The sequence below is a fragment of the Sus scrofa genome, chromosome 14 (genome assembly GCF_054392235.1).
Source record: "Sus scrofa isolate SSC_HxYL_T2T_F1_AM1 chromosome 14, Sscrofa_HxYL_maternal_Yorkshire_Landrace_v2.0, whole genome shotgun sequence".
NCBI lineage: Eukaryota > Metazoa > Chordata > Mammalia > Artiodactyla > Suidae > Sus > Sus scrofa.
The window spans coordinates 63,698,624-63,725,276 of NC_139396.1; the positions used below are offsets into that span (position 1 = coordinate 63,698,624).

General features: G+C 51.4%; 1 protein-coding gene and 1 pseudogene across 4 annotated transcripts in view; both read left to right on the forward strand.

Annotated features, from left to right (window-relative positions):
• Positions 1–25,317, forward strand: part of CMKLR1 (chemerin chemokine-like receptor 1) — a 43,425-nt gene extending 18,108 nt beyond the window's left edge. For 2 of the 4 annotated variants that reach the window (XM_021072209.2, XM_084993314.1), the window contains exons 2-3: positions 21,512–21,593; positions 22,526–25,317. In XM_021072209.2, the coding sequence (XP_020927868.1) occupies positions 22,529–23,620 (1,092 nt within the window). In that variant the 5' untranslated portion in view covers positions 21,512–21,593; positions 22,526–22,528 and the 3' untranslated portion in view covers positions 23,621–25,317. 4 annotated transcript variants of the gene reach the window in all.
• On the forward strand, positions 597–26,071 carry LOC146396615 (uncharacterized; annotated as a pseudogene).
• The last annotated feature ends 582 nt before the right edge of the window (positions 26,072–26,653 follow it).

A 26,653-nucleotide genomic window follows, 5' to 3' on the forward strand; every position in this document is an offset into this window, starting at 1 on the left:
ATCCAGCCAATGTCTCACAGTGAACTCGCCCCCTCACTCCAAGAGAATCTCTGAATGCTTGGACCCTTGGCGAAGTGTTTGTCACAAAGAAATGGTTCTCATAGGCTAATAGCCAATGGACACAGATACCCTCTGGAGAAGGTAATGACTGCAAACTCATGCACATTGGGGTTGTGAGAGTCCTTGTCAGCATCCTGTATCCATAGAACACAGTAAAAGACAAGCAAGGGTGGCTGAGTGATGTTACGACCCCGAGGCCTGGCCCTGGCTAGTGGAGAGAATGGCTGAGTTCTAGCATTTGTCACAGAGAATGATGTTCTGCTTGCTGTTGCTAATAGCACCAAGACGTCAGTTCAGAGAAACAGCGGCAGCAGGGAGAATGCCTTAAGGGCTACACAGGTCGGGCCCTTTCCCAGACATTCTAGAAATTTCTTCACATTAAGTTGCAATGCATAACTCTGGATGTCTAGACAGAAGCAAAGAGTCACTCCTTTCTGGGCACATCTTGGGAAAGGGGCTCCTATTGAATGCCCCTTTGTGGCAGAGCTCTCAGCTTATAGGGAAAGGGGTGCTGTATTCAGGAGGCTAGTGTTTGGATGCTTCTCCTGAAACACCTGGACTCTTCAGGCTGCATCTGCAGTCAGGATGTGGCTGAGAATGCTGAGTGTTACCTCACGCTGTATCCTCTCTACATGGACCTCTGGAAAACATCCTTGTGCTCCTGGATGCTCAGGGGTTTCTCCTTCCCCAAGGTGGGTTTATTGTCAGCCAAGGGGCACATGACCCTGTGACTGGTTTTTCTTTTCCAGACTAAGAGTCTGTGAGTCCACGGTGTGGCCCACCCAGGCAAAGTATTTAGGGCATTACTTATCGTCTGCATTTTTTCCCCTTAGTCCTGGCTCCGTTTTCTGTCTCCACCCACGTTTCCCTTCCTCCTTCAACTCTCACTTTTAATTTCCATTCTCTTGGTTACACGGGCCTCTTTGGAGCTTTTTCCCACCCTTCTGGACTGAGCCAGTAATAAGCAAACAAATAATTTGACCAAACTGGCAAGCAAAAGCAGCCTATGTAGCACCCCTTTCCCTGCCTGGGGGAAAAGCAGTTCCAGTTGGTAGGAACCAGCAGGTAAGGGGTTAAAAATGATGTAGAGGAAGTGCTGGCCAAGGTTAAAGTGAGGAAGTGGCCGCTGCCAGGGGAAGGAGGTGGCCCGCTTATCCTGTGTGGCTCCAGGGGGCTGAACCAGGCTGGAGGGGAACGTGGCAGGTTGCCGGAGTTCACTTTAGTTAAAAAAGGAAGAGCTTTCGAATGACTTGATAGACTTTTTTTTTTTTTTTTCTTTTTAGGGCCACATCCGTGGCATATGGAGGTTCCCAGGCTAGGGCTTGAATTCGAGCTACAGCTGCCGGCCTATACCACAGCCACAGCCACGCCAGATCCAAGTCTTATCTGCGACCTACGCCACAGCTCATGGCAATGCTGGATCCTTAACCCACTGAGCGAGGCCAGGGATTGAACCTGAGTCCTCATGGATACCAGTCGGGTTCATTAACCCCTGAGCCATGACGGGAACTCCTTGATGGACTTTTCTAGTTCTGCTGTGGGGGAGGGGAAAGAGAGGGATGACCGTCTCTGGAAAAGAGCAGAACCCAAGACAGGTTTATTTCTGATGATTTTATTTCTGGGTGATGACTGATGACTTGAAGGCCCAGAGGACATCAGAGGGGAGGTCCAAAGTGGAGGCCTCCCCTATTTTTAGGCAAACCAATTGTCAGAAACCAAGCAACTTGCCAGGAGGGCTCCCCTTCCTACTGCCTGTGTGATGATGTCTTGTCTTTTCCTTCCCAGCACAAAGTAAACTCCACCAGGTACTGATTTTTGCCCACTCTGCTCCCTCCAATGTCCCCACACCTAGCACAGTGCCTGGCAGGGATTTGTCAAATTTAGTTGCATGAAAAAAACCAAAGTTTTTATGATGGCAGAGCTATAATAACAAACGTGATATTACCTGACTATAAAATAAAATAAAATAAAATAAAATAAAATAAAATAAAATAAAATAAAATAAAATAAAATAAAATAAAATAAAGTAAGGAGTTCCCATAGTAGGCTCAGTGGAAGTGAATCTGACTAGCATCCATGAGGACAAAGGTTTGATCCCTGACCTTGCTCAGTGGGTTAAAGATCCAGCGTTTCCGTGAGTTATGGTGTAGGCTGGCAGCTATGGCTCCAATTCGACCCTTAGCCTCGGAATCTCCATATGCCGTGGGTGGTGTGGCCCAAAAAGACAAAAAAAAAAAAAAAAAAAAAAAAAAAAATTAAAATAAAACAAGATATTATCTGACTCCAGAAGTAGCTTTCTTTAAACATCACAGCCATGGGGTGACTTTATGGGGGCCGGATTTTTTATACAAGTAGGGCCATTGAACTGCCCTGGTTTGCCTGGAATGTACTGGGTGTAGCACTAAAAGTCCCACTTCTCAGGACATCTCCAAACAGGGACAGCTGGTCAACCTCTATACCCTGCATTTGTGATCTCATGTAAATGCTGGCCCATTTTGCAGATCAAGAGACTGAGTCTGTGACCCAAGATCTCAGGGGCCAGGGTGACCTTAAAACCTGGCTTGGATGCATCTGTGTGAGGCCTAAGCTTTCCCCTCTCTGCGCGCCACTTTCATTTTCCTGTAAAGAGGGAGTGGCAGGCCCCTAGATCCTATAGCCTCTCCTGCAATGGCTTTTAGGATCCTGGAATTTCCTTTGGGCTTCAACCATTTGTTTTTTCAGTTGAGGTTAGGGGACAGTTTTCCCAGGGAGCCCCATTATGGGGAAAGGCTGAGTTTCTCTGCAGGGAAAGGTGATGGGGCAGTGAGGGGGTGGAGGGGGAGGGCAGCCTGTTCCTCTCCCCGAGCCTGAGAACAGGGTGGGAAACTCCGCCATCCTGGTTGCTGGCAGCAACTCAGCCCTTCCGTCAGCTGTCTGGGCTGGAGCCAGGCAATTCCAAGGGGCCAGAGCCTGCCTGAGTGCCCCAGGGGCCCTGTGCCTGGGGCTGGCAGCCTGGGCTGGGTGTGGCTGGGGTGGCTCAGGGGTACTAGATCTCTCAGGGGTCCACCCGGCTGGACAGGCCTCTGCAGCCCCCTGCCTGCCCCGGAGCCTGGCGCCTAGCGACTGCACTGGCCAGAGGTGAGTGAGTCTGGTCACCGAGGGCTCTTTGAGGTGGGATTGTGGATAGGTGAGACACTGCTCTCCTGCCAGCCCTGTGCATGGTGGGAGTCAGTGGGTGGGAGGACAAAGTGCACCCTGTGGGTCCCCAGCAGGCAAGTCACAGAAGGTCAAGGGCTGTCACAGTGACTGAAGATGTGGCCCGTAGTGTCAGAACAGCCCAGGTTTAAATCCCATCTGTGCCCCTTCCTAGCTGTGGGATCTTGGGGTGGTGGCTTTGCTTTTCTGTGCCTCAGTTTCCACATCCGCAAAATGGGAATGAAAAGACCCGCCTTGAAGACTGGTTCTGAGGCACTGGGTACACAGTCGGTTAATGTCATCACCCCCAGCTGCTCAGTGGTTTCTGTACCTCTCACCCTAGGGCTGCACCTGGGACCCTGGGAAGACAGAGGGGGAGGAACGGAGGCAGCCTGTATGCTTGTCACAGCCTTGCAACAAAAGGGGCCTGCAGCCACCCAGGATGCTTGGAAGTGCTCTGATAAGGACAGCGGGACAGTCCACAGACCTATGTTCAAGGCCTGGCTCCACCAGGGCTGGCTGGTGATCTCGATCTGGTTCCTTTCAGAACCTCAGTTTCAACACCTGTCAAGTGGGGATAATAACCATCCTCTCCTTGGGTGGGTGGGTGGGGGCGGTGCCAGGATATGGGGAGATAAGGAAGGCCAAGCATCCAGGCAGAGGCCTGGCAAATCTCAGCATGCTCTTTCTCTGTCTTCTGTTACCGCCTTGCTCCTGCTCTGCCTGCCTTTGTGTTGGGTGTGCGGTGAGGCTGGGAGGAGCGAGAGAATGAGAAGGGCACCCCCAGCAGCGGGGGTCCCTGAGAACAACGGCCCAGAGGCCTTGAGCCCACGCTAGGGGCACTGGGCTCCTGGGACACAAGGGAGCAAGTGGTCTTGGAAAGACTTGGGCTCCAAAGTTCCTTCAGTGGCCCCTCCCTGACCCCAGCTGGTGGCTTCCCAGAAACCCTGCGGCCCTGTCCTGGGCCAGTGAGTGCAGGTCATGCCTCCCGCTGGCTAAGAGGAACAGAGACCAGTGCTCACACCCAGGGACCCTCCCTTCCTCTCTCTGGAGCTTATCTCCACCCAGCCTTTTCCCCTTGACATCCCCTCCTCGGGGCTTGATGACGTCTGGATCACACGCATGCACACACACCCCACATGCATGCTTTTAGCCTTTTTCTCATCAGCAGTGAGAGCCAGGATCTATACTAAGCTCTTTACGTATGGCAAATTATTTAATCCCAGATAGTTGTGTAAGAGGTATTACTATTCTCCCCACTTTGCAGATGGGGAAACTGAGGCCCGGAGCAGGTAAATGATCCTCCCCTGGTCCCACAGATGAGATTAAACACAGGCAGCCTGGCTCCTGAGCTGGGTCCTCAGCCCCTCCACCAGCCAGCCGTGGTGAGGGCCTGAGATTGATGGACTAGGTGTCTAACCTTCCTGCAAATTCTGTTTCAACAAATAGCTAATGATGGCATAATAGCCACATTTCTGCATGTACACTGTTCCGGGTGGCTGCCCTCATCTGCCATAGCTCTGCAACTCACATGATTCCTCCACACCTGCACCTCAACTTTCTTTTCTTTCTTTCTCCTTCCTTCCTCCACTCCAAAGTGTTCTCGCTCTGTCTAACCCATCCATTTTTAGAGATGTAGAAACTGAAGTCTGACCAGAGGGGCAAAGTACTTGCCTAAAGTCACACAGCAAACCAGGAAACGATGGGAGGCTCTGTCAGTCTGGTCTCTAGCTCAGCCCTCAATATACTCACCAGGTTTGCCGGAGTGGAAGGTGGGGGGAGGGGATCAAGTTGCATCCCTGAAATATGTCCTTACCCCATCATTTAGCGCTGACCATTCTCTCTGTCTCCTCTCTCCACACCCACAACTCCTCCATCCTTGCCTTGAACCAGCCTGAGACAGTGACAGGGCTGCTGCCCCCCCCCCCCCGGCCATTATTACTTTTACCGCAGTTTATTGTGGGGGAGTTAAAAGAACTCTAATGGTGGAAGGCAAGGCCTAGCAGCAGGGTTTCCCAGCCTTCAATTTTGGGTGGGAAGACCTTTCTGGAATCCAAAAATCAGGCCCTAGAAACTGCTCTTTCATCTGTACCCATGCACATCTCCATCTCCTGGGAGTCTTCAGACTAACCCGTCTCACACACCCCTCCTAGGATGAGCCTGTAAGCTACTGGTCTAGCTGCCCCATGGCATCGCCTTCCTCCTGTTTCTCTCCATCCCCAGTGATGCCCAAGGATGGGGAATCAGTGTTGCCATGGAGACTAGATTTCATCTGTGGCATCAGGGATTCTGGGGGGCAGAAGTTGGGTCTCAGACTCTGGGACTGGCCAGGGTGATCTGGCTTCTCCACGAAGATTCTTATTGGGGTATCTGGTCCCCACTCCTCTGCTCATCCAAGACTTGGAGCATTGGCAGTTGCCATGGAAATGACTCTTGAGGCAAACCTGCCTATGTGGCCTGAGGAAGAATTCCTCAAGAAAATGGGGAGATTGCCAGACTTCCTGGCTCTGTGATGGGGCCTTTGATTCTGCAGTCTCCAAACACTGCCACTTCTGGATGGACCTGGAGCTGGCAGAGGATTTTTATTCAGCTCATCCTCTGCTAGCCTCTTGCCTCCCATCTCCTCTCTTCCAGTGCAGCCCCCAGGTCAGCCATGTGGGCTAGAGCTGGGGTCATTTTAGAAAAATGATACCCCTCGCTTAAAAACCACCTATGGTTCCCTACTGCCCACCAGATAGGTTTGGTGGCTTGCAAGGGGTCTCATAATACGGACCCCTCTTCTTTTCTCAGTCACATCTTCTGCCATCCTTCACAAATCACACGCACATGCACACATGCACGCTCATGTGCACTCTAACCTCATGTTACCCAGCCTCTGTACCTTTGCACACAGCTTCTTCTGCAGAGGTGCCTTCTCCCTCCACTGCTCCGTTAAGCAAAGCCTTCGCATCCTCCAAGGCTCAGCTCAAATGTCACTTCCTCCAAAAAGCCTCCCCTGATTTCCCTGGCCAAGCCACTAGCAGGGTCATGCAGGAGACACAAATGACTAACATCAGATCATTCTTCGCTTCCACCATGAAATATGTGGTCTCCCATTAAAGCTAAAAGTGAGAATGACTTGATTCATCTTTCTCTCAACAGATTGCCTTTACTTCTGTACTGGGGAGCAGGGCAGGCTCTATGGTGAATTGAAGCTGACTCATTGCCCCAGAGTCCAGGTCTTATGGGGAGGAGTGGGGATGGTTTGGAACCCCATCCTGTCTGAAATGAGGGCCCAATAGGGCTAGTTTACTGGAAGTTTGGACTTTAGGTGACATTTCAGAGCAATGACTGTGCCACGTTCCTGCACCCAGCTCCCTTACTTGGGGGCAGAGACTGGGCCATCATATTCTCACAGCCTCTAACAAGGAGTGTGGCACTTAGAAAGTATTTACTAGCTGCTTTTTGAATGGATATTTGAATGAATGAATCCATGCCATTTACTGAGCCTAAGAAACCTGCTCTTGCCTCAGGGCCTTTGCACTTGCCATTCCCATTGCCTGAAGTGCTCTTCCATCAAATAGTGATCTGTCTCCCTCTCCCTGCATTCAAGTCTCTGCTCAAAGGTCTCCTTTAGAGAGGCCTTCTCTGAACACTCTGCCTAAAGGAGCATCCCGCCCCCATCTCTATGTCCCATTCCTCTTTATATTTTAATTCACAGCATATATCACCACCTGTCATTATATTCGTTTTATTTTTCCAGCATTTACGTAGTGCTGCCAGTGAACTGGACATGCTTTCACACATTATCAACGTAAATTCCTTTAATCCTTGTAACAGCCCTATGAGGGAAGAGCTATCACTTCAGATGGGAAAACTGAGGCACAGAGAGGTGTGGTGACTTACCCACAATCACACAGCTGTGAGTGGCAGGGCAGGGATTCAAACTCAGGCAGTCTGGCTCTAGAGGTGTCTGCCTTCTTTACACAATTATCTGTTACTTGCTCCTCGCCCTGGAGAATGCCAGCCCCTCCAGGAAAGCAGTGTGTCCGTTTTGTTCCCTGCTGTATCCTCGAGATCTGGATCTGAGCCTGGCATGCAATAGGTGTTTGATAGATATTTCTTGGAAGGCTGGCGGAAGGAAGAAAGGAGGATCAGAGAATTGGAAGGAAGACTCCTTGGCCTTCTGAGCTTTCTGTTAGCCCAATGTCAAGGGATCGTGCCGGAAGTTTCTCAGCCTCCCGGAGGCTTTGAGTCAGCCTGTCTGGAAGGATCCCCGCCTGGCCTCCCTTCCCCTCCCTCACCCTCCAACAAGGCTTCTGTTTTCTGACCCCTCCCAGGCAAAGGTGCCAAACCGCACTCCTGGAACCCCAGGCCCATGCTGTGCACATTTCCTCCTGTGACAGGGCCTTGAAGGAGCATTCCAGGCCAGAGGCAGGAAGTCTCCAGAACAAGGTGGCCTGGAGTGAACTGAGCTGTTGGGCAGCCAAGGGGCCCAGGGGGGCTGCTCTGGGCCAGATGTGCTGTGAGGCCTTAGTGCTACTCAGGGGATGAGCAGATGGGACATGCAGAAGGCTGGGAAGGGGTCCGTGACCGGATGCTACGGCTTCCTGACATCTCCAATCTACCCAGTGTTCCCTGACATCTGACCCTGCCTCTGAGGTTCCAGAGAAGGGCCTGCCCTGCCCTGCCTAGTTCTCCTTGGACCCTAAAATAATGGACCCCACCAAGAGAGTGGGAACACATTTTCCAGGTCACCACTGTGAGGTAAATCCCCCCTTTCCTGTAATAGTAATAATTACTAAGATTAATAGTATTGGTAATTGTGTGTGATCACAGCAGGCTTGATGCCAAGCACTTCACCAGCCTTGTTCTATTGAATCCTCACAACTCCCAGAGAAAGATGCTAAGGACGAGGAGCCTGAGACTCAGAGAGGTAACGCAAACTGTACAGAGCCACACAGCCTCCAAGTGCTGCAGCAGGGATTGAAACCTAGTTCTAAGGGATAAGGATCATGATTCCAGGGAAAACCAGGAGAGAAGAAGCCAGAAGTTCAGCCTGGAGTTCCTGATTATACCCATTCCTCACTTGCTGGGCAACTTTGGGAAAGATTTTATGAAACTTGTTTGAATCTCAGTTTTCTTACCAGTTAAATGGGCATAAGGAGGAATTGGCATTTGAGACTCTATGAGGTGCTGGTTGTTTTGCTAGCTGTTGCATATAGATTGTTTTTCCTTCCTTTTTAACAGCACGTTGGGCCATCTCTGTGGCCCAGACATGGAGGAAGACCCAAGGCCACATAGCCAGGGCCATCTCCTTGTTACGCTTCAATGCCCTGTGCCGAGAGAGGTGGGGCAAGAGCTTGTTTCAACCGAAGGACTTGAATTAGATTGAAAAAATCTTTGCGGAAGCTCTGGTAGAGGATGTGGGGATGCCAGGAAGGGAGTTGGGGCTGAGCGGGGGAGGGGAGGGCAGTAGCCAGGGTTTCCTCATCCGGCCCTCGGCGGCATCTGGTCTGTGAGGAGGAGGCTGAGAAGAACCACTGGCTATGGTCTGGCTTCCAGCCCTCCTCTGCATCCAAAACCATCCAGGCTCATCTTTGAGCTCCATGGGTTTCCTGGAAACATAGCCTTTGCTTTGGCTCAGACTCCGCAAACTGAATATGCAGCCTGGTTTTCTCCCCTTCGTGGGACAGGGATGCTCCCGGTTCTGGAAGATACATCACCATCTGGTTTTTCTATACGAAACACCTGCTGCATGCCAGGTACTGTGTTTATGTCGTTTCATGGTATGCTCATGGTATATCCTAAAAAGGAGGTAATAATATCAGCTTCCTTTTACACCTGAAGCTTGAAGGAGAGAGATAATATGTCTATGGTCACTGAGCTAGGAAGGGCCTTTAAATCTGGTCTGGCTGATTCCCAAATATGGGCTCTTAGCCACTGTGAAGCTTGGAGCAGGGGATGAGTCTGAGACAACATTATAACAGTTAGCAAGGGCCCCAGACTTGGGGTCTTGGTGGTGGGGAGGCTTGTAAATTAAATTTGAACTTCCAGCCCAGAGATCTTAGACCTGCAAGAGGTCCCAAGAGATCACTTCATCCAGACCCCTCAGTCTTCTGAAAGGAAGGTTTCATTACTGCCATTTTGTAGGTAACCCTGCAAAACTAGAGCTCAGAGAGGTAAAGTAATTTGCCCGGGGTCACACAGCATGGAGCTGAACCATGCTGTCTTTTTATTGGCACAAGGCTGGCCCATTCAACTATGGTATATTTTAAAGCTGAAAGGGAGCCTTTGACACCAACTCCAACCTCCTTGTTTTATAGATAGAGAAACCAAGGCCCCACAGGGTCAGGGATTTATCTAAGGACATCTGCCAAGTAGATCCTATAAGGTATAAAAGAAAGAGTACTGAATTTTTTTTTTTTTTTTTTGTCTTTTTGCCATTTCTTGGGCCTCTCCCGCAGCATATGGAGGTTCCCAGGCTAGGGGTCGAATTGGAGCTACAGCCACCGGCCTACGCCAGAGCCACAGCAACAGGGGATCCGAGCCATGTCTGTGACCTACACCACAGCTCACGGCAACGCCGGATCGTTAACCCACTGAGCAAGGGCAGGGACCGAACCCGCAACCTCATGGTTCCCAGTCGGATTCGTTAACCACTGCGCCACGACGGGAACTCCAGCACTGAATTCTTAATCTGTGTTCAAATCCCACCCCTGCCTCTCCTTAGCCATGTGATCTTGGGTAAGGCTCTTAACCTCTCTGGCCCTGGCCTCCTCAACTCTAAAATGGCCATAATAATGGCCTCCCTCACCCTGGGTTTGTGTGAGATGATGTACATAAGGTGTTTCTCAATGTCCTGGCACACATAGTAGGTGCCCGATAAAATATCACTATTTTGGTGATTGTTATTAATAATATTTAACCCTGATATTCTAAAGTCCAAAGTTTCTTAAAAGGATGGCCAGCTGGGTCTCGTCTACCAGGCCTGGGGCTCTTTTATGAATTTCAGGGCCTGGGGAGGTTTTCAGAACAACAGAGAGAGCTTGAAAACAGGGCTGCAGAAATGGATAAGCCTGGTTCTCAGCATCCTTGCTGTTCCCTCCTGCAGCAGCTTGGGGCAATTGCTGAGGAAGTTTCCTTCGGCTGCCACCTTCCAGGTGTCTCAAGGTACCGGAAGAGAAGCCATGCTCTGGGGCAGCAGCAGATGCAGCCCGGCTCAGGGCTGAAGGTGGACTGTGCTGGCCTGGATTTAGGGGGACAGCGGCTGGAACCATGACTTCTCAGAGGTCACCCAGGAGCTGCTCAGAGTCTGGGTGCCAAGCTCATGCCATGAGCAGGACACCGAGCTCATGGCACGCATGGCTGGCTCCTGGTTTGTGGAGACGGTGATCACCACTGGCAGCCTCCCCCAACCACACCCTGAGGAGCTCACATACATACCCGTGCTCGCTGCCTTCCAGATACGCTGTGTACACAGCTCAGGGATTATTTGCGTGAATGGACGCCAGGCTGACTTCAGAGGATTAAGCAAATGGGGTTCCCGGCCTCCCAGTCCAGTGGGTTATAAGCGTGGGAGAGATTTTGTTTACAGGCCACCTCCAGGGGCTGAGGCAGTGTTTATGGGGAGAGACCCAGGCTATTTGCCCTACAGCTTTGGACGTAAGCTGAGTGACCAGGAGAACACGTAGTGTTTGTGCCTTGGACTCGCGGTGGGGGCCAGAGTGGCTTTTTGGCCTGGAAGGAGACATCCATCCAAATACTCTTGCTGGGGGGCCTTCTGTGGCTGTGAAGGACTGCTGAGTCTGCAGGGAAATAGCAGGGCTGGGTTTGCAAGGAAGCGTCCGCACCCTACCTGGGCCTGAAGCCTGCTTCTGAGTCAGGATTCTCTCTGGGGCTGGGGTCCAGCCTGGGCTCAGTCCTAGCAGAGGCAAGGCCCAGACTGCTTGGGCCTCTGGGATGTTGGTAAGGAGCTGGTGTTATTCTAAGAACAAAGAGGAGCTTCCGGGGGCTTTTAAACAGGGAGTGCCTTGATGTGGTTTGCATTTTCAAAACAATCTGTCTAGCTACTAGGTGGAAAATGGAATCATAGTTGATGTGACATGCTGGTTAGGGGTCTGTAGCCGTCATCCAAGTGGACAGAAATGATGGACAGACTTGTGAGCTGTTTAGGAAACAAAATGGATAGGATTTGACAGACATGGGGGTGGTGGACGGGAGGCACCAAGAGCTGGGATTCTGGGTCAGGGTCTCAGCGGGAAATGGGTGACCCACTCAAACGGGGGCTTGATGAGAACTTAGGCAAGGGAGGGCTTAGAGGGAGTGGACAGCAAAAAGGATGGTCAGCACTCCAGGCCTAAGACACAAGAAGACCTTCCTGCCCCCAGATCGAGGGGGCAGGGAGGGAGTGGTTACTGGGACACAGGTTGTGCAGCTATGGCCAACTCATGGAGAGCTTGCAGGGAGGGCGCTGGGAGAAGAAACACCTGATCTGCTCTCTTCCTGCCCGGCAGCCCCTGCTGGGCCTTCACTGATTAAACCCAACTAGAATCAGAGGGCAGGGAGTCTGCCGATATTCCTACAGCCCAGCCTGCAGGGCACAGACCAGGGGGCAGTGAATCTGAGGACAGAGCACACTGGAGAGAAGGAATGACACCACTCTAATGGGGGCAGGGGGGAGATGCCAGGCAGTGGAGTGGACGTTTTGGGAGGTGGGGAGGGTCTCCTGCCTCTGTGTTCCCATCAGCCACTGGGGCCTGAGCAAATGGGCATCAGATCCTTGCTTCTGCCCACTGCTGCAGAGCCCTATGCTCAAAGACAGCCCCATCCAAACCCAAAGAAAGTGGGGCAGCCTGTGAGGCAGCCAGCGCCTTGCCTCCCCGCTGCGGTGACTCAGCCCGAGCTCCCAGTGTGGGCGTGGGACCAGGGAGGAAATTTCTCCCAACACAGAGCTAATTCTGTCCCAGCGCTGGCAGCCAGGCCTGCGGCTGGGACAGCTTCTGGTGCTGTGTGGTTTCGAGGTTCCTGAGTCCAAGCTAGGGATCCAGGGATGGTAACCCCAAGGTGTCTCTTGGAGCCATTGGCAGGGGGGTGCCCTCTCTCTGCACTGAAGGGTGAGAGGCTGATGTGATGGGACCAGCCTTGGGACTGTGGCAGCAGGCCAAGATATCTGACCTACAGTCGGCTGGCTGGGCCTGGGGGAGGTGGGGATGCCGCTGAGGAGGGCCCCATTACGTTTCACCTGCAGACTGTGTCTGTGATTTGGGACAAGCAGAAATAGCTAAGGTTTTGAGGTCAGAGTGTCCTTGCATCAAATCCTAGGCTGATGCTTAAAAGCTGTGTGAGGAGCTCTCTCGTAGCCTAGCGGGTTAAGGACCCGGCATTGCCAGTGCAGTGGTGTGGGTTTGATTCTTGGCCTGGGAACTTCCACTTGCCACAGGAGAGGCCAAAAAGGAAAAAAATAAAGCTGTGTAAGCTTGGGCAAGTCACTTCACCTCTCTGAGTGAAGCTTTCTTTGCAAATCTACGCCACGAGGAAGACATGGAGCAGTGAGGTGTAAGGTGTGTGAGGTGCCAGGCAGATGCCACAAATGAATAGGCCAAGGCCCTCTTCTTTGTGGCTTAGGGAGGGTCACTCCCTCTCCTGGACCTCACTTTCCCCAGCTACAAAACAGGATGCCCTCTGAGTAGCCTCCCAGCTCCTGAGAGCCTTCAGAGGCTGAGAAAGCTGGAGGAGAGGCATCCGGGACCGCCCAGACCTTCGGGGTGAGCCATGGAGGAGGTGGGAGATGGGGACAGGAGCCAGGCCAAACACAGAGGGAAGAGTTTTCAGTTTCCCTAGTGGGCTCCCACACCCACGGGCCCTGACTAAGCCCCTGTTCTTGAGGCCTGGGGCCTATTGCCAGGAGAATGTTTGCAGCGGGCTAGAGAGGCAGCAGCTGTGAGGCAGTGGCTGGGCGAGAGCGTGGCAGCTAGCAGCTTAGGCCCACTAGGCACACTGGTGAGTGATGCTGGCAGGGGGTGGGAGGGAGCAGGGCGACAGAGAAGACAGGGAGAGTGCATGGAGAAGAAAGAGGCAGAGAGTGAGAGGTACAGAGATGGGGAGATACAGAGACAGAAACAGTGGGAGAGAGACCATGACAGGCTGTTGGAGAAGGAAGCAGGGTGAGACACAGACATGGACAAAAAGAGAGCAAGTCCTTTGCGGACTCTGGCAGAGGGGCAGGGCAGCAACACAGGGAGGAAGCACAAGGCAACATCTGCTGCCCAGATGCCTTGCAGCCCTGCTGTCCCTGAGCCCAGGGGGACATAGGCCAGCAGACAGCAGCTGGAAAAGGGGTGGGGGGTGGGGAACCTGGATTCCCAAGGACCTGGGTTCAAATCCCTGTACTCCGCTAAGCAGGCATGTGACCACCAGCAAGTGACCCTTCTCCCATGGATCCCCAGCCTCAGACATCTCCTTGGTAAATTAGGACTGATGACAATGACCTTGCATGGTCCAGGAGAGAAAAGCTGTGCCCACTGCACCCAAGCCTCCCCACCATACATCCCTGAAGGATGGATGAATGAATGAGGCCTGTCTCCAAAGGGCTTTTCTGGCAGCACCTGGAGTGTGACATGTCCCCATTATCTAGAAGCAGAGGACCTTGGGGGAAGCCCCAGGGGACCTCCATCTTGCCCCATCTGTAAAATGCATACCCTGATCTTGAGGGGTCTCTTGGGAGGTTTCACTGGGGCCAAGACCAGAAGATTCTGGAATGTTCCAAGGCGGCAAGGCAGTGAAAAGGAAAGAGAATGAGTTTGGCAATTCAGCAAGCTCTCAGCTTCCTCCTCTGTCTAGAATGAGGAATCTGAACTACCTTGCTTACCAGAGCTATCTGTGTGACCTGGGCAACTTCACTTCCCTCTCTGGGACAGTTTCTTTTCTCATTTGTAATAGCACTTAGAACCTTGCCTAGAATTCGGTGAGGGTGTTTGTTTAATAAAAGCTAAGCAAGTAACATCAGCTCAAGGTTTTAGCTCTCTGTGATGGGAGGAACCCTAGGGTGAGGGTTAGGGGCCCCCTTTCCCCTGCTCCTTCCCCAGCAAGGGTTGCCCTGGCCAGGTGGGCAGGGCAGGACCATCTGTGCAGGACCATCTACCTGGTCCATCTGGTCCCGGCAGGAGGAATCCAGCCTCGGCCACCGCACTGGCACCTCTGACTGGGTTGACTGTTCCTTTCGTGGGCTGGTCCAAGTTCATTCCTGGCCTGATGGAGGAGGCTGGCAGGATGGAAGAGGATCCTGCTGTCAGCGGCAGGATGGGGCTCTAAAGGCCCTCGGGCAGGGCCAAGGCTGCTTGTTTGGCCCTTCTCCTGCCCCATGTGGCTTCATGAGAGATTCGATGACCCAGGCACAGACCCGTCACTGCCCAGGCATGAACCCCAGACAGGGATTTGGGGTGTTTGTTTGTTTGCTTTGAGTTTTTCTGGCCCTCAGGAAGGGAAGGAGGGCTGACATAATGACACCCCTGCAACCATCCCCATCTGCATCAGAGGCCTCAGCAATCCCCCGCGCTTCTTTTATTTTCATTCTTCTCTGCATTCATTTCCTTTATCTCCATTTCCTTCTTACTTTCCCTCCCACCCCTGCTCCCATGGAGCCATTCTAATCTGTTCAGTATGTATCTTGTTCTTTGGCCATGTTCTTGCAAAACGTGTGTTACTGTTTTGTGGGTGTTGCTGCTTTTGTGTGCATGTGTTCTGTGTACTTAAGTGCTATTTGGGTAGGTGGTTTAAGATGCTCTGCGTTCCTTTGCTGTGTGTACACTTGCTAATCTGTTGCTTCTAACAGCTGCGTAGCTTTCCCCGTCCCCCCTCCCACAATGGTCGGCTTCCAGCCATCAGCAGATGCATCTGGGTGCTGGGTCCTTGATTGTCTCTTTTCATGCACCCGGTCTCTGCATGGGCGCTTGCTCCTGAGCTCGCACCTGCAGCAGCGCTTAGTCTGAGGCGCGCGGTCAGGGGCTGGGAGTGCCAGGCAGCACCCCTCCCAGGACAGGATGGAGTGTTATAAATAGCCTCCTGGAATGTGGCTTCTATTGTTCCCTGCCCACAGCATGCACCAAGGCCACCTTCCCTGGGAACTTGCCTGGCGCTGCCCCCTTGTCCAACCTCCTCCTTCTCCCAGTCCTACTTTTCCACTGCCTCACTGGGTTTTCCTGGAACGCTTCCTTAATAAATCACCTTTGCAAGAAGCCTTATTTGAAGTTTGTTTCCTGGGAACTCAAGTTAAGACATGCCTTCCAAACACCACACACAGGTATCCATGAATGTGGTTCCTCATGGGGCTGTGGGGTGCACAAGGGTTTGTGGGCACCCGCAGATGACCGGAAGCCCGTGTCAGCCCTGAGGGGCGTCCAAGCCAACTTTCTATTCTTTCTGCAGTTCTCGTTTGCATGTGTTTGATTATCTGTTAAACACTTGGGCTTGGAGGTTTCCCTCCAAAATTACCTGTTTGTATCATTAGTCCATTTTTCTGTTGGGATTGTTGTCTTTTTTAGATTTGCAGGAAGGAGTTCCTTGTTTATTCTAGTTGGCAATCCTTTGTTAGGTGTGGAGACTGCAAATCTCTTCCTCTATCAAAAGCGGTGTGTGTGTGTGTGTGTGTGTGTGTGTGTGTGTGTGTGTGTGTGTGTAGCCCATGACAACGATAGGGCCTGGACCCCAGCATAAGTGAGGCTATGGAGCAGAGAGCTGGGAGTAAGGCTCTCCAGTACAGAGTACGCAACCTGGAGGAACAGCAAATGGCAGTAAGTTATAACAATAATGATGGCTATGTAAACTATGTAGGTTGCTATGGGCTGAATTGTATGCCCCACCCCCACCCCCACCAAATCCGTATGTTGACTGACATCCCAAACCCCAGTACTTTGGAATGTCACTGTATTTGGAGACAGGGCTTTTAAAGAGGGGATCAGGCTAAAGCGAGGTCATTGAGGTGGGTCCTAATCCAATCTGCCTGGTGTCCTCATAAGAAGAGGTGTTGAGGATAGAGGTACACACAGAGGGACAACCACGCAAGGACACAGCCATACCCCGAGGCCCTGCTTGGTGCCCACATTCTGCTCTGACCTGGGATATGGATCCGGATAAGGCCCTGGCTTCCTCCTCAGGGAGCGTGCCATCTAGTCAGGTGTGTGCTTCAGTAACTGGTGTATAAATACCTCGTGCCCCACGACAGGGTGTAGGGCGCTCTGGGAACCAGAGTGGAAGGCAGCGTAGTGTCCTGGGGCTGCTCTAAGGAGTGACTACACACGGGGTGGCTTAAGACGACAGGAATGTATTCTCTTGTGGTTCTGGGGGCCAGAAATCTGAAATGGAGCTGTCCCAGGCTGTGCTCCCTTTGAAGGTTCTCAGAGGATCCTGCCTTGTGTCTCCCAGCTTCCTGGCGCTCCAGGTGTTGCCTGGCTCATGGCTGCATCCGTCTAGTCTCTGCCTCCATCCTCACATGGCTTCACTGTTTCTTTTTTTTTTTTTTTCCGTATTTTGTCTTTTGTGTTTTTAGGGCCACACCCCTGGCATATGGAGGGTCCCAGGGTAGGGGATAGGAGCTGTAGCTGCCGGCCTACACCACAGCCACAACAATGCAGGATCCAAGCCACGTCTGCGACCTACACCACAGCTCACGGCAATGCCAGATCCTTAACCCACTGAGTGAGGCCAGGGATTGAACCCACAACCTCATGGTTCCTAGTCGGATTTGTTAACCACTGCGCCACAACAGAAACTCCTATTTTTCTTTTTTTGAGGGAGGGCATTCAACCCACTACAGGTGGAGGGGGGGAACTTTCTATAGAGGAGCCTGGTTGTCAAGGATGAGTTTGAACTTGTAGATGAAATTTAAAAGGGAATGGAAACTCTTACACCCTGAAAAAAAGAGTGATTTTGATTTTTGGCAGGTGTCATGCAGCAAATGTGTTGGCCAAAAAGGTTTTAGTTGTTCCAGTTCATAGAAGCTTTGTCTCCCACAAAGCAGAGCTCTCAGACCTCCCAGGGCCTTGACTCAGACTAGGGTTCCCTGGGTCTTTCCTCATCATCCTCACCAAACTGGGAGGACCTTAACTCCTCCTCCCAGCAGCCTGGAGAAGTAGGCAGGGCAGGGATGTTATTATTCCCATTTTGCAGATGGCACAACTGAGGCTCAGAGGTGGGGCAGTGACTTGCTTAGGTGACACAGAGGGTCTCCTGCCTCCCATACCACCTCCTCCCTGGTGTCCCCTTTTGGGGACTTATGGGAAATGTCCACCCCAAAAGACTGCCGAGACGGGCCTGGGGAGTCTGTCCTAGGAGCCCCAGAGCAGAGCAGCTCTAGGTCCTGGTTCCAAATGGGTACAAGTTTAGGATCACAGGCAGAATCTGGGAACAAAGCCAGGACAGCTCATTGGTCCCCTGGGCTCTCTGGGAGGCCAAAGGTGGAAAGAGGGACAGGCTGGTCACAGGCTGGCCTGCCCACCTGGGCTGTGATGGACCATATCAACTTTGGCAAACAATCTCCATCTGCTGTAGACCTCAGCCATATTGTCCTGAAAACTGGAGCATGTGTATTCCTTGAGCAGCTAAAAAAAGGGGAGCAAAGTAGAGGTGTTCTAGGAGAGTGGGGCTGGGGACCCTGGGGCATCAGGAAGGATGTAAACAGATGGAAAGATGTGCTCCACTTTCTGGAAAGCAAGGTGGTTAAGAGCAGGGCTCAGAGTCAGAGAAACTTGGGTGTGAACTGGCCCCTTGCTGACCATGTGACATTGGCCTCACTGCCTTACCTGTACATTGGGAGTAATAGTAGGAAACCACTGCTGGGGTTTGTGGGGGATGTATGAGCTAATGCCATTAAAGCGTTTAGTGCAATGTTTGGGCTAGCGTGTGTATTTATCACAAGGAACTAAAACCAAATTAAATGTAATTAGATGTAGATCTCAGAACCAAACAAACTAATGCAGAAATGGCAGATCAGCAGGATGAATGGGCTTGCTGGCTTTGATCTGCAAATGTGACACTGAGCTTCCTTGTGGCCACGTCAAAAAGGGAAATGTGGGAGTTCCTGTTGTGGCACAGAAGAAACGAATCCAACTAGGAACCATGAGGATGCAGGTTCAATCCCTGGCCTGGCTCATTAGGTCGGGGATCTGACATTGCCATGAGCTGTGGTATAGGTTGCAGATGTGGCTCAGATCTGGCATTGCTGCGGCAGTGGTGTAGGCCGGCAGCGTAACTCCAATTCAACCCAAGCCTGGGAATTTCCATATGCCATGGGTATGGCCCTGAAAAAAAAAAAAAAAGGCGGGGGAAATGTGACCAGTTGCAGAACTTGGTTTATCAAGAATGAGGAAACACAGCAGTTACTCAGGGGAAGTGATGTTTCCGAACTCGAGTTCTCCAGGGCATTTCTCACTGTGCAGGGGGCTTCGTGAAGGCACCCTGAGAGAGGCAGTGGGTAGCATCACTGTCCAGGACTAATATGGCACTGCAGGTGTGATTTCCATGGAGTAGCTGCTTGTAGGGGCCTTGAAGGAAAGGCAAAGGGAAGCTATGAAAGCAGCTCAGGAAAGCCAGCTCTGTGGGAAGATCAAGAACGTGGGAGTTCCCGTTGTGGCTCAATGGAAACTAATCCGACTAGCATCCATGAGGTTGTGGGTTCGATCCCTGGCCTTGATCAGGGATCTGGCATTGCCGTGAGCTGTGGCATAGGTTGAAGCTGCGGCTTGGATCCCATGTGGCTGCAGCTGTGGTGTCAGCTGGCGCTGTAGCTCTGATTCAACCCCTAGCCTGGGAACTTCCATATGCTACAAGTGTGGCCCTAAAAAAAAAAGAAAAAAAAAAGTGGGGGGATGAAGGTCTGGGCTCTCAGAGTTCAACACCAGGCTTAGAGGGTTCAGAGAGGTGGGGTTGGGATTACTAACTCCTCAGGAAAGCAACAGAGTCCAAGAGTCTTTTCTCTGGGGATCTTTGGAAGTAAGGTACTGGAGTTAGATTTCCTAGCTATGTGGCTTTAGGCAAGTTGTTTCACCTCTTTGAACCTCAGTTTTCTTACCTACAAGCAAATATTATCGTGGTAAAGCTGTTGCAGAGCACAATATGGCATATAGGAAGTCCTCATACATATTAGCTATGATTATATACAGTTTCCCATAAGCTTCCTGGTTATGGAGGGTTTAAGGAGAGGAGCATAAGAGAGAATTTTATAGCTCTTTCCAACTGGCAAAGGAGTCATTGTCATTTCTTACGACCCTCCCAAAGCAATGTAGGAGGGGTTCTTACCTCCCTGGAGAGATGAGGAGATGGGAGCTTAGAGGGGCAAATTCTTGCCTTTGTCGCCCTTGAGCCGCCCTTGAATCTAGATCTAGAGAAATAAAAGCAGGCAGGATTCACTTGTCCTCTGGCCATCCTGTCCCCTCCTACCATCCCAAGCAATGGCCATTTTAGGAGGGAGTTAAGAGTAGAAGCCTAAAGGGGTAATGATAATAATAACGGTAATAATAACAATAAACACCTAGTGCTTTTACCCTGTAACAGACCCTGTTCTCAGTATTTTGCATGTGACATTTTAATCCTTTTAACCATTTGGACTATTACGAGCACACCCATTTTATAGGGAAGACCATTGAGGTGCAGAGAAGATAACTGACCCCAGAGGCTCAGGGAAGGAGGGGGGAAGGTGAGCACCTTGTGGGGACACTGACTCACTCCTGGGTGGGATGAGGAATGAGGAATAATCAGACAGACGTGCCACCCTGTTAGCGCCACCCTGTGTGCACCTGGCCTGTCCCCCTGCCTGCTCAAAGATGAAAAGCTGTATGGTCTCTGACCCCAAGCTTCTTCCAACCCAGCGTAAGTGCCAGACATGGTGATGTTATCTATATTCCAGGCATCTCTGCAGATGCTGCAGTGCCAAGTGCTGGGTCCTGAGACCTGCTGCTCTCCCCTCCTCCTGGGGCTCAGACACCTCCACTTCTAATGAGGAGGTGGGCAGGGGGTGGGGCAATGGCCTGGCATGCCCTCCCTCCTACATCCTTCCCGTCTCAACTCAAACCTGTCCTCTAAAATTCAACTCATAGCCTACCGGCCCCAGGAAGCCTCTGATGCCCTGGCTGGGGAATGTCCCTCTGTGGGGCTTCCTGGCCGTGCCCTGAACACAGCACCACCTGTCTTGTACCCCGTGACTGACTATGAGCCTCTGTGGGAAGGGACCCTGGGCAACCATTTCCTCAACTCTGGATCCTGCACAGCCCAGCACAGGATTGTGGACACGCTTATTCCTTCTTCAAGGACACACTCGGTGGCTGTCATCAGATCACAATTTCGGAGGCAGCATAGAGTGATAGTCAGGAGCCCAGCTTCTGTAGACATGGTTCCAATCTGGGTTCTCCCCTCCCTCCCCAACCTGCCTGGATGCCTTGGGCAAGGGTCTTCCTCTCCTTCGGCCTCGTGCAGCCCCTCCTGCGGTTAAAGTGAGACCACCTATATCACATGCTCAGCACAGGCATTATTTTCGTGAATATCTGTCACATTTCTCCAGGGTGTGGGCATGTGGGGGCAGCTGCTGTTTCCCCATCTTCTCTCTACATTCCACAGAAAGCCCTTGGGGGCCCCTGGTCAAGCAGCTCAGGAATATCCTCCCAGGCAGCAGAGTGGGATGACACCCAAGCTTAAATTTGGAGCCCCTTGAGCTCAGAGTCCGCCATGGAGATTTCCAAGTGGCTTTTATTTAATAAAAAGCAAATGATGACTTTCATGCAATAAAATACAACCTCAAGCTCATCAAGGACCAGGAAAGAATTTATACGGAGGAAGGTTGGAGTTACTTATAATGAAGCATCAATTGGCAGTCTCGCCAGGCTGAATGAAACATTTGGTTCAGAGCCCATTTGTCAGATGAGGAGAGCCTGGGTGGTAGAAAGCACATGGGCTCTAGGGTGTCAGCACTCTGGGTCTGAATTCTGGCTTGGAATTCAGCTGTTTACCCCAGGCTGTAATGTAATCATTGATTTTTATCGTTGTTTACTAAGTCCTAGCACAAAACTGAATGGTCCATGTTCCTGGTTGCCTGTAATTCTTATATCCATTCTATGAAGTAGTGAGTATTCCCATTTTACTGAGGAGGAAACTGAAGCTCAGGGAGGAAAAGCCAGCCTCTCTGAGCCTCTGCTTCCTCCTCTGTAAACAGGGAGTAACAGTGATTGATTCTTTCTCTGGCTCTGAGTCCACCTAAGCCTGTGGTTCTTAGACCCAGATCCAACTGCTGCCTCCTCATTTTTCTTTGCAGGTATTTCTAGCTGTGTGCTCTGAGACTGATCAGCCAAAGACCCACGTTGGAGAGCTTTGGATGTCACAACAGTGAATAAACAGTAAGGAATTTTTTTTTTTTTTTTTTGCTTTTCAGGGCTGCACCCAAGGCATATGGAGGTTCCCAGGCTAGGGGTCAAATCAGAGCTACAGCTGCCAGCCTACACCACAGCCATAGCAATGCGGGATCTGAGCTGCATCTGTGACCTACACCACAGCTCACAGCAACTCCCGATCCTTAACCCACTGAGCAAGGCCAGAGATCGAACCCACAACATCATGGTTCCTAGTCAGATTTGTTTTCACTGCGCCACAACGGGAACTCCCAGTAAGAGACTCTTGTGGTCTTAACTCATCTCTCCAAAGGACACTGGTTGGGGACTATGACAGGATGGGTGCACTGGAGAATGTCAGCATGGCTGTCCCCGGGGTTTTGGAAATACGGTTGGATCCAAGTTCACAGCACAACACATGCCTCCTTCATTGTGTTTAGCATCATTACTATTTTTCTGTGATTTGAAGTTTTTTGTTTTTTTTTTTTTTGATGAATTTCTGTTTCCCCCACTAGACTGTAAGGGCTTCCCAGGGTCCCAGAGAGGCAGCAAAAACCTGGTGGTCAAGATGGTAGACTCTGAAGCTGGGGCCTGACTCCTAGCTCTGCCTCTTCCCAGCTGTATGCCTTGGGCAAGTGACTTAAACTCTCTGTACCTAAGTTTCCTCATCTGTCAAGTGGGATTTGTAACAATCTCACTGAATTGTTAAGAGGATGAAAACAGATTATACACATCAACCCTTTAGTAGAGTACTCCGTAGGTAAGAGGTGTCAGAGAGGTGTTTGTCAAATAAATAAAACAGCAAAGTGGGAACTGGTTAAACCATCCAACTGGCCTTGCTCAGAGATGGAGAGGACGCTGTCAGTCTTCCTGGTGTTGGTTAGCCCCTTAAAGTTGTTCTAATATAAAAGTTCCCCTAACCATCCCTGCCTCCCTTGCAGAGAATGGATTTTGAGGATTACAACTCCACCTATGAGGATTCGTACACAGATGATTTCGACACCATTGTTGCTTTAGAGGAGTTCTCTCCCCTGGAAGGCAGGGTGGTCAGGATCTTCCTGGTTGTGGTCTACAGCATCATCTGTTTCCTGGGGATCCTGGGCAATGGCTTGGTGATCGTCATCGCCACCTTCAAGATGAAGAAGACAGTGAACACCGTCTGGTTCCTCAATCTGGCTGTGGCAGACTTCCTATTCAACGTCTTCCTCCCAATCCACATTGCCTATGCCGCCATGGACTACCACTGGGTGTTCGGGACGGCCATGTGCAAGATCAGCAACTTCCTGCTCATCCACAACATGTACACCAGCGTCTTCCTGCTGACTGTCATCAGCTTTGACCGCTGCATCTCCGTGCTCCTCCCTGTCTGGTCCCAGAACCACCGCAGCATCCGACTGGCTTACATGGCTTGCGTGGTGATCTGGGTCCTGGCTTTCTTCTTGAGTTCCCCATCCCTCGTCTTCCGGGACACAGCCCATCTGCATGGGAAAATATCCTGCTTTAACAACTTCAGCCTGTCCGCCACCAGCTCTTCCTCATGGCCTACTCACCCCCAAATGGACACTGTGGGGTTTGGCCGGCAAATGGTGGTGACCATCACCCGCTTCCTATGTGGCTTCCTAGTCCCAGTGCTCATCATCTCAGCCTGCTACTTCACTATCGTCTATAAGCTGCGGCGCAACCGCCTGGCCAAGACCAAGAAGCCCTTCAAGATCATCGTGACCATCATTATCACCTTCTTCCTCTGCTGGTGCCCCTACCATACGCTCTACCTCCTGGAGCTCCATCACAGAGCCATGCCTGGCTCCGTCTTCAGCTTGGGTGTGCCCCTGGCCACTGCCATTGCCATTGCCAACAGCTGCATGAACCCCATTCTGTATGTCTTCATGGGTCAGGACTTCAAGAAGTTCAAGGTGGCCCTCTTCTCCCGTCTGGTCAATGCTCTAAGTGAGGACACAGGCCACTCCTCCTACCCGAGCCACAGGAGCTTTACCAAGATGTCATCCATGAATGAGAGGGAGACCAGCATGCTCTGAGCCTCACCTGGAAGCCCCCAGTAGATACTTCCAACCTTGGGGGCACAAAGCCATGCCTTCTCAAGACCACAGCAAGAATCTCTTGGGTACCCACAGGTGCCCACTCTATTTTGCATGGGGCTGAGCAATGTTTTGAGCTGGGAATCCAGTTGGAACCCCTTTCTTCCAGTGGCATGGTGGACAGAGCATGCCATGGTGCTTAGCCTTGGACCAGCATCTCATGCTTCTTGGGAGACCAGATTTGATTGATGCAAAGCAAAAAAGAGATTTCTCAAAAGCACTGCCATGAAATGGGATGGGCTTAAGACAGAAGGATTAAGCTACCTACTGAGTGCTCCCCAGAAATGATACCCACACTTTCCAAGGCCCATTCCTGATGTGGGCAGAGGAGGTCAGAGCAAGCACAGTGTGATATAAATCATGCCTTGTCCCATGTCCCTACATCAACAGCCTGCCAGAAATCCTACCACTCAAGCCATTCCTCTGGGTTAGGGCATATAGAAATGCACACACCTTCTTCAGGTTCCCTGGGAGGAGAGGGTTACAAATGAGCACAGGAACTCCCAGGACCATGCATTTGACTTTCAGATCAGATGGGAAGACAGAGAACAGGTTCCAAGGGCCCATGGGGCTCTTGTGGGGGCAAGAGAAGCAGGGCTGCAATGAGGACTTGGGGCTTGGGGGAAGGAATGGAGAAAGAAAAGACCTTTCAAAGCATGTATGACATGAAGCAGCTCACCCTAGAACTTCCCAGGGCTGTAGCTCTTTTGGGGGTGGGCATGATGCCAGCCCCTTGTCCTAAGCCCTGTTCTCACTTGGTGTTTGTTACCCTCAGGCTGGTTCGAGGTGGCAGCTTCACTAGCAGCCCACACTCTATCACAGGGACTCCTCCCTCTTCCCTGGTCCACTGGCTGTGGTGAGTGGTGCTCAGAATAAAACACCCCAAGGCAGGGGGCAGGTTGGGGGAGGACTTGTCTCCTTCTCAACTTCCTCAAAGCCTGGGCGACAACCTGGAAGCACCTCGCATATCAAAGATGTGTCCAAGGGCTCAGTCCCTGAGCTCAAAGCAGAATCTGGAGCCTGGATCCTTGGACCATGCTCCTGAGATGCAGCGCTGAGGGAGTCTTGGGCACAGGGCTCCTATATACAGTCATGTTGCCTTTTCTGGAACCTGAACCTCCCTGTGCTGCAATGTCATCATCCATTTAACAAATGAAACTCAGAGGAAGAAAGTCTCTCATCCAGTGTCATACAGCTAGCCAGAGGCAGAGTTAAGGTCTGCAGCCAGCTCTGTCTGGTCCCAGAAACTCTATTCTTTTATGGACAATATATGTACTTAGGACATTCTAGACTATCCTGGTAACCTACATTTATTTAGCACTTCTATGTTAAGCACTTTACATGTGTATTTCATTTATCCCTCACAGCAGCCCTGAGTTAGGTACAATTATCACTTCCCTTTTATGGATGAGGTATATGGAACTCAGAGAGTTTAAGTAACTTGCCCAAGGGCACCCAGCTGGTCTCTGTTAGAGTCTGAACTTGAACCTAGGTCTGTCTGGCTCCAGTAGGGCCACAGAGGCTTGGGGTTTTGACCCTATCTATCTATCTTCTATCTATATCAGCAGGTTAATGTAAACATCTTAAAGGCAGCTTTGCAAAGAGTTCTTAAAAATGATCCAACATGGCAAAGAAAATGTCCTTGGCTTCCAGTTCCTTTGGCACCCGTTCATATCCACCCACTCTGGCTCCCACCTCCTGTGCCTCCTGAGCTCTCTGGGGAGGGTAGTGGGGACAGGGGCTTGGCGGGAAGGCCCTTTGGCCTCCAAGTGTCCATATTCTGCTCTTGTCCAAGTTTCTTCACTGCGAAGCCAATTCTCCAAAAAGATGCAGTGAACAGATGTAACGTCTACATAGCGCCAGGCAGTTCCCGAGGCCACGAGCTGTCTGGAATTATACCTCATTAAGAGACAAACTGTTCCTTCCTTTGTTGGGTCATTGTACTTGTGACAAGGCAGCTCTGAATTGACCCCAAGCTGGAGCCTCTGAGTGCTTCAAGCAATCTGCGCTTAGTTTGAGAGCAAAAAGGAAGCTTTAAATATTGTCCAGTGCCCCATGTCACTCACCTCCCCAAATTCACAGGGGAAGCATCCAGGGCACAAGATGGAGTGGGACATGTTCTGGGCCCCAGAGACAGTCATCAGCCACTTGGGGAGGACTGTGCTGTTTCTTGGGGCTCAGTTTCTTGTTACTCTGGGGCTGCGTGCATGCCAGGCCGTGCCGCAGAAGCCAGGAAACCATTTTGTTGTTGGAAAAGCTGATGAACAGGAGCAAAATTAAAACCAGCTGTTTCCCTCCTTGGAGTCAGGGCTGGCTCTTTCTGGCTGCCCCACCAGTCTTCCTGTTCTGTAGTTTCCCATCAAATGCTTAAATGCAACCACAACCTTTTTAGTCTTGTCTCTACAGCTTCTCCTGGGGACCCCCACAGGTCACACATGTAAAGGCTCTGCGGTTCCCAAAGCACATTCATCTGAACTACTCCACAAGTGGCCAATGTGCTTCATGCCCAAGAGCCCTCCTCCCAGTGCCAAGACCTGCTGATGGGGCCTCAGCGCTGCCTCCTGGGCAGGGTGGGTGGGTGGAGGGGGCTGCGGGCTGTAGGCTAAGGGACAAGAAGCGAAGATGGTGTTTGAGGGTGGGGGAGAGGGAGGAGGGAGGGAAGAACAAAGGAAACAGAATGACAATGAAGGAAAGGGATCTGGCATTAAGTATCTAGCATTATGTCAGGCATAAAATCTCACCAAGTCTCAAACCAGTCCTGTGAGAAGAAGATCCTCAGACCTGTGTGGAAGATACAGAAAGGGGGTTGCAGATTGGGGACCTCACTTGTTCCGGGTCACACAGTAGTAAACGGCGGAACTGGGTCTGCCCCTGAGTTCTTAGCTTCTTCAGTCTTTGGGAGGATGGAGAGGCAGAGAGAGAGGGAGGGGCAGGGAGAGGGGACGGGAGAGAAGGAGGAGGAAGAGGGAGGGG